This window comes from Calliphora vicina, chromosome 2 (genome assembly GCF_958450345.1).
Source record: "Calliphora vicina chromosome 2, idCalVici1.1, whole genome shotgun sequence".
NCBI classification, from domain to species: domain Eukaryota; kingdom Metazoa; phylum Arthropoda; class Insecta; order Diptera; family Calliphoridae; genus Calliphora; species Calliphora vicina.
In genome coordinates, this window is record NC_088781.1 from 128603372 (window position 1) to 128610610 (window position 7239).

General features: G+C 32.0%; 1 protein-coding gene across 1 annotated transcript; it reads right to left on the reverse strand.

The window, feature by feature from the left end:
- Nucleotides 1-5295: 5295 nt before the first annotated feature.
- Nucleotides 5296-6251, reverse strand: NimC3 (Nimrod C3). The gene has a single exon (XM_065501582.1). The coding sequence runs from the start codon at nt 6168-6170 to the stop codon at nt 5466-5468; it is 705 nt and encodes a 234-aa protein (XP_065357654.1). The 5' UTR covers nt 6171-6251; the 3' UTR covers nt 5296-5465.
- Between the last annotated feature and the right edge of the window lie 988 nt (nt 6252-7239).

The window sequence follows — 7239 nt, forward strand, 5'->3', positions numbered from 1 at the left end:
GAATTCGATGAACAATAAACACCCTGTGAGTTTTTTTATTGATTGCCCGAAAGTCTCTTAACTCTTTGCGGTTGGGTGGTCACTTTACTAACCACATTTTCTATAGTCTTTAGAAGAAGAAGAAGAACATTAACTATTCAATTTTATGTACTTACTAGCTGTAACCCGGTGTGCTTCGCTACCCATACTGTAATGATTTACAATATATTTAGTCTATCTAAAATTAGTTTCTAATATAATAAAAAGTATATTATTTCTTTTTTTTAACCATAATATGAATTGTAATAAAATAGAAAAGTTTATATAAAATTTTTTATTAATTATTTGGTGTTTATTTGTTTTCCCACTCCCGAAAATGCAAATGAAAGCTGTCTATGTGAAAAACATGGATTTTCTAGATTTAGTCCACAAACTTGCAAAGACTGACCTTGAGCTTTATCAATTGTCACTGCAAATGCTAAGCAAATAGGAAACTGCAATCCACTAAAATCAAATAGCATTTCTGAAGTTATCATGGCAATACGTGGCAGCAAAACATCAGTCCATTTATACTTCCCAGTTATAATGAACACCTCGATTAGATTGTTCATAAATTTATTTACTGTAAGTCGAGTACCATTACAAATTGTGGTGTCTTAAAGTAATTCTTAGTTTAGCATCATATGAAGTACAAATATGCAAACAATCATACAAACAAATACACATTCACTTTTATATATATATAGAAGATTTTCAAATGTTTAAAAACATTAACATTTACTTAATATTATTGGTAGTCCACGTATTTCTGTCCTAAATATTAATATTGTTTGCTGATATTGCTTCCACTGTATATAATTTGTCACATCTACGGAAGGTGCCACGGCCTCTATTGCTAGTTTTTCCATTTTTGGCCTAAATAAGTAATTCATACAAAATTTTAAGGCTTTACGTATTATAGTATTTAATTTGCATATAGGGTGCACGCCCATTATTGATAGTCCGCCCATTCTTGTCCTACTGATGGTAGAATAACCGTACAAAATGTATGGACTCTATCTCTTATATGGGAAGTGCCACGACCTCTGTGGCTACTACTCTCATATTTTGCCTCAAATATTTATACAAACGGTGGAATTGCTCATGTAAAAAGACATACAGGAACATGTAAACATTTAAAACAGCCGTTTAGCGGTGAAAAAAAAAATAAACATACAAAACCATATTATTTTTTAAATATATAGATTTGTGATTCCATGTCGTCCAATAATGACCCGCCCATTCTTAGACAAATTACATACGTAAAATTATAAAACAAATTTCAGACAAAGTTTGAAGAATCTCGCAAATTTAGTTATCCAGTTATTCAAAATTGACAAAGTTTGAAGATTCTCGAAATTTTAGTTATCCAGTTATTCAAAATTTACCATGTGCTTTGTATAGGAGGGTCCTCACCCACAGTTCCGATTCCGACTACTTTTAGCTAAACTCCATACAAAGATAAGAAATTGGTTCATACAAAGTTTAAATACTTTTACCACTATAGTTCTCAAGAAATTAACTATTTACTTTGTATGGGAGGTGCCACACCCACTAATCCAATCTCGACCATTTTCAGCCAAAATATTTAAAATAATAAGAGTGTTATTCGGACAAAATTTGAATAATATCGAAATTATATTTCTCAAGATATTTAGAAATAACTGTTTACTTTGTATTGGAGGCGGCTCATTGCCTGTTCCGATCCCTCCCATTTTTTGGCTATAATTCATGCAGTGATACAAAATTGATTCATATAAAGTTTGAAGACCTTCAAAATTATAGTTCTCTAGATATTGGAAAATAACTATTTACTTTGTATGATATGCGCCACGCCCTCTAATACAATCCCGCCCATTTTCAGCCAAACTATGTATAGTGATAAGAAATTAATGCGTACAAAGTTTAAATACTTTTGCAATTATAGTTCAGATAATCGAAACAAACCATTTGCATTGTATGGTAGGTGCCACGTCCACTAATTAAATACCGCCCATTTTCAGGCAAACCATGTAAAATGCTAAGTCTGCTATTCGGACAAAGTTTGAAGATTTCTACAATTATAGTTCTCCAGATATTCGAAAATAACTATTTATTTTGTATGGGAGGGTCCACACCCCTGGAGATTTTCGAAAATTACTTTTTACTTGGTATGGGTGGTGCCACGCCCATTTTTAGAATTTCGTCCATTTTCAGCCTAGAAGCGCTCAATGGTACCAAAGAAAATTCCGCGAAGTTTTGCGGCTTTCACAATTATAGTCCACCAAATTTAACAGATTTTCCATAATAACTATTTACTTTTTATGGAAAGTGCCACGCCCACTTGAAATTTCAAAATAAAAAGAATCCAGTTGTTCCTTCCAGATATAGAGGAATATACAGTAAAAATTTCAAGAAGATTGGTCCAGTAGTTTTGCCTCCTATAAGGAACAGAATAACAAACAAATAAATAAACAAATAAATAAACACACATACATTCATTTTTATACCCTCCACCATCATAAGTGGTGAATGAGGGTATATATAAGTTTGTCATTCCGTGTGTAACATTGAGAAATACCAACAAAGTATATATATTATTGATCCTTATGAAATTCTAAGTCGATTGTCCGTCTGTCTGTCTGTGTAAAACACGCTCACGTCCAAAATAGGCAAACAAAATTAGTAGACTTGCAAAAAAAATGTGTATTGTTCTCCTAAGCAGTTTGGTATTGAAAATCAGCAAAATTGGTTCAGTGGAACCAGAGTTATGAACCAAAATGTGAGACAACCTAAAAAAAACTTTAACATAGTTTTCCTTATTTGTGCAAATATATTGCAGATAATACCATAAAATTGCACACATGTTATTTTTATGTTAAAGGGACTAACTCTGGCGAAAATTATAAGAATCGGTCCATGATTTCTCCTAGCCCCCATACAAATTTCTTCCCGAAATATGGTTATTAGGTCTGTAAATGCCTACAAAATTGCAGTATCCACACAAAATTCAGAAGAAATAAGTTTCGTGCTTAAAAAAATTACAACCCCAAATTTTTTGTGGATCGGCCCATATTTGACCGTAGCCCCCATATAAAGTTCATTCCCGAAAATCACTTAAATAAGCATAAATGTCTTACAGATATCGCTATTAAGTTGAAATTCGTCATAAATAGTCCCCATATATACCAAAATCGCTGTACCTAATTCTATGAAGATCGGCCGATAATTGGTTATAGCTCCCATATAAGGACCACTTCCGAAAAACACAATAATCTACATAAATATCTAAAAAATATCAATATCAAAACAAAATTTTACATAGATCCATAATTTATACTTAGAAATCATACTACAGGATTTTGTGAATATCGGTCCATATTTGACCATAGCTCCCATATAAGATCCACTTCCGAAAATCAGTTAAGTACTCATAAATCTCTTATAAATATCTTTATCATGCTAAAATTCGACAAAAATAATACTAATATACATAGAAATCACTGTACTAAATTGTATGCAGATTGGCCGATAAATGGTCATAGCTCCCCTATAAGGCCCATTTCCGAAAAAGATATTAACCTTAAAAAATATTTAAAACATATCGATATCAAAATGAAATAACGCACAGATCAGTAATTTGTATCCAGTAATCACACTTCTGAATTTTTTGAATATCGGTCCATATTTAGCCATAGCTCCCATATAAGGTCCACTCCCGAAAATCACTAAAATCCTCATAAATTTGTTACAAATATAGTTATCAGGTTGAAATTCGAAACAAATTTATTCAATATATACAAAAATCGATGTATCAAATTTTATGATGGTAGGCCCATTATTGCTCATAGCCTCAATATAAGAACTACTTCATGAAAACACATTAACCTGCACAAATATCCAAAAAAATCTGTACTGAACCAAAACTTTACACCGATCAGTAATTTGTATCCAAGAATCGAGCTAAAAGATTTTTTAAATATTGGTCCATAATTCGGCATAGCTCCCATATAAGGTCTACTTTTGTTAATAGCGTTGTTATATGAAATTCTACAAATATAGCCCTAAAATACTTAGGTCATAGCTTCATATATTGAACCAAAATAGTACATAGATCAGTGATTTGTATTCAAAAATCATAATACTGAATTTTGTGAATATCGGTACATAATTGGCCACATCACCCATATAAGTCCATAAAAATCACGTTAAAATATTTTATGACAATCAACTCATAATAGGTCATAGCTCCCATATAAGTCCCACAACCAAATATTTTGAAATTTGTCTAAATATATTTGTATACCCTTTTTTATACTCTGTTTCTTCACTTGATGTTAAAAGGGAAAAATGTTGATCCAAACTTATTAACTGATTATTAAATATATAAATTATTAAATTTCTAATAGGAATTTCAGTTACAAATTGCTGAATTAGATACAATTTTTTGTACATTTGAAATAAAATATCTTCTGCGTAAACTAGTCTTTCTAACAATTGTTATATTATTTCAGTTTTTATACCATCATATTTAGGTGGAGGGTATTTAAGATAGCACTCTTACTTGTTATATATATAGATATCAAACGAAAAACTAAAATTTTGTGAAATTTAGCGAATTCACTTAATTGTGAACAAATTCGTAAAGAAACAATCAATTTTTATTATCGATATCTCATTTGGTTGCTCCGAATCTACTAAGTAGATTAAAACGCAATATATAAACAGATTAAACGTTATGTAAATTGTATAAACTGTCAAAGTTGGTTAGTCCCTATTGGAAGACCATTTGAAAACAGCAACATCAGAGCATTAGAAAATGTCTCAAAATATATAAACAATTGTAGGTATAAGCACTTGTGATAACTGAATAGTTTTTAACATTTTACGGCTTTTGTGAACATTTAGTTAACAGTTATCCTAGTTTGAATTCCCATAGCAACGCCCATAGAGCATTTTAGTAACATAAACTCGAATACTCCTTGTCAATTTTCATACCGATCAGAACAGCCGTTTAGAAATCCAAGATTTATTTCCGAAAAATTTTGATTCTGCCCCACTGTTCACACCGATTGTGAATTGGACAATGTTTTATCTTACTCTTACATATAAGTATTTTTCATTTTTTATATTTAAAACTCAAGAGCCGATGTGTCACGGATTAGTGTTATTCAATCATTTCAATATCTTGCAGAACATATTTTCATAATGCAGGAAATAATTTTAGGATTTAAAACTTATTTTTGAAAGCAAATATTTGAAATAGTTTTAAATAGTGTATATTTTTTAACATTAACATTTTAACTTTTAAAATATATATAAAATTTATTTTTTCTTTGTTTGATTTTAATCATTTTTTTTACATTTATCACACATATATTACACTAACCTCACATATTCTATAATACTAACACTAACTTAATTAATACATACAAATTTTGAAAAAAAAACAACACAAAACTTAAAAATCAGTCTTCTCTAGAGCCCACAAAACGTGATGTCTCATTATCTTCCTCATTCTGATCCACATCCTCATCATAGTCCTGCATGGTGAAACCTTTGGTCAATTTCTGACCCACCTGCTGCATTAATTCCTCCAAATTCATATCGACTTTGATACATTTATGCTGCAGCACATCATACACCTGATCCATGGGACACTGGATGCGTTCACAGCGTAAACTATTAAACCAGCTGCTAGTATCCTTATAGCCGGCACGACAAACACACTTGTTATGGGCCACACACTGGCTATGATGGGGACAACCACCCGCACATATGGGGCGACATCTCAGTTGTCTGGGCTGTTTGCTGGTTATGGAGCGTACATGATGATTGTGTGATTCCTCGTAGCCACGTATACACTGGCATTTTTCCGGTTCACCACAATAACTATTGTTTGGACAGAGTTCCGAGCAGATGGGCTCACATAAACCAAAAATTATGGTACGATAGCCGGGACAACACATGCGCAATGAGTCAATGCGTACACGATCTTCAAATTCCACATAGTATTCGGTTAAGTGCGAGTCCAACTTGAGGCGAGTCTTGGTTATGGGCACTTGATATTTGACCGTAACATTGCGATAACAATGACCGGTGGTTACGGTTAAGGCGTAAAAGCAGCGTATTGATTTTATTATTAGAATAATGCAAATAATATTATAGTTCATATTTTGTTTTAATAGAAATTTTAGTTCTGTTTTCTTTTGTAATTTTAAGTTGGTTTTTTTTTTAGTTTTATGTTTTAACTTTAAGGTTTTATTTCTTTGTTTTTCTAGGGCCAATGTTTTTTATTGTAAATAAATTTTATGAATGAATGCCAGCATTTTTAGAATTTTCCATTTCAGCCTACAAATCAACGCCAGAGGCAGAACAAAAAACAAGCATCTTCCTACTGATAAATGAGCGTTTTATGATCGGTATAAGTGGGATTGGAGGTAACGCTACAGTAACAATTTATATAATTTACAGTTTAACATTAAAACAAGTAAGATAATATATACCCTTCACTAAAGTATGATTGAAGATAAAAAAATTATTTCGTAAAAAAAATTTTGGAAAAAAATTGAGGTAGTCGTGGTTTTTTGCTTATATCTCAGCCATTTGTGGGCCGATTTTCTTGATTTTTAACAGCAAATTTATGTTGGTCTATAGGGGATATACTGATGTATCAAAATATGAAAGTTCTTTGGGGGCTTTGGAAACTTGATTTCAACATACACGCAGATATGACTGTATCAACTCCGCAATCTATAACGATCCTGAATATATATTGTTTATGGGGTTGCAAATTGTCTATCAAATCTGACTAGAAAGACAACCACGAATGCCTATCAAATCTGACTGGAAAGAAAATCACGATTGTCTATCAAATCTGACTAGAGAGAACCACGATTGAGGATGTAATCTGACTAGAGAGAACAACGATTGAGGATGTAATCTGACTAGAGAGACAACCACGATTGTCTATCAAATCTGACTGGAAAGAAAATCACGATTGTCTATCAAATCTGACTAGAGAGAACCACGATTGAGGATGTAATCTGACTAGAGGGAAAACCACGATTGTTTATCAAAGCTGACTAGAGAGAATATCACGCTTGTTTAGCAAATCTGACTAGAGAGAAAATCACAATTGATTAGCAAATCTGACTAGAGAGAGAACAACGATTGTTTATCAAATCTGACTAGAGAGGGAACCACGATTGTTTATCAAATCTAACTAGAATGGATTAATTA

Bases quoted from the DNA above. Each gene is read 5' to 3' on its own strand.
- NimC3 (XM_065501582.1), bottom strand. From the start codon at position 6,170: ATGAACTATAATATTATTTGCATTATTCTAATAATAAAATCAATACGC.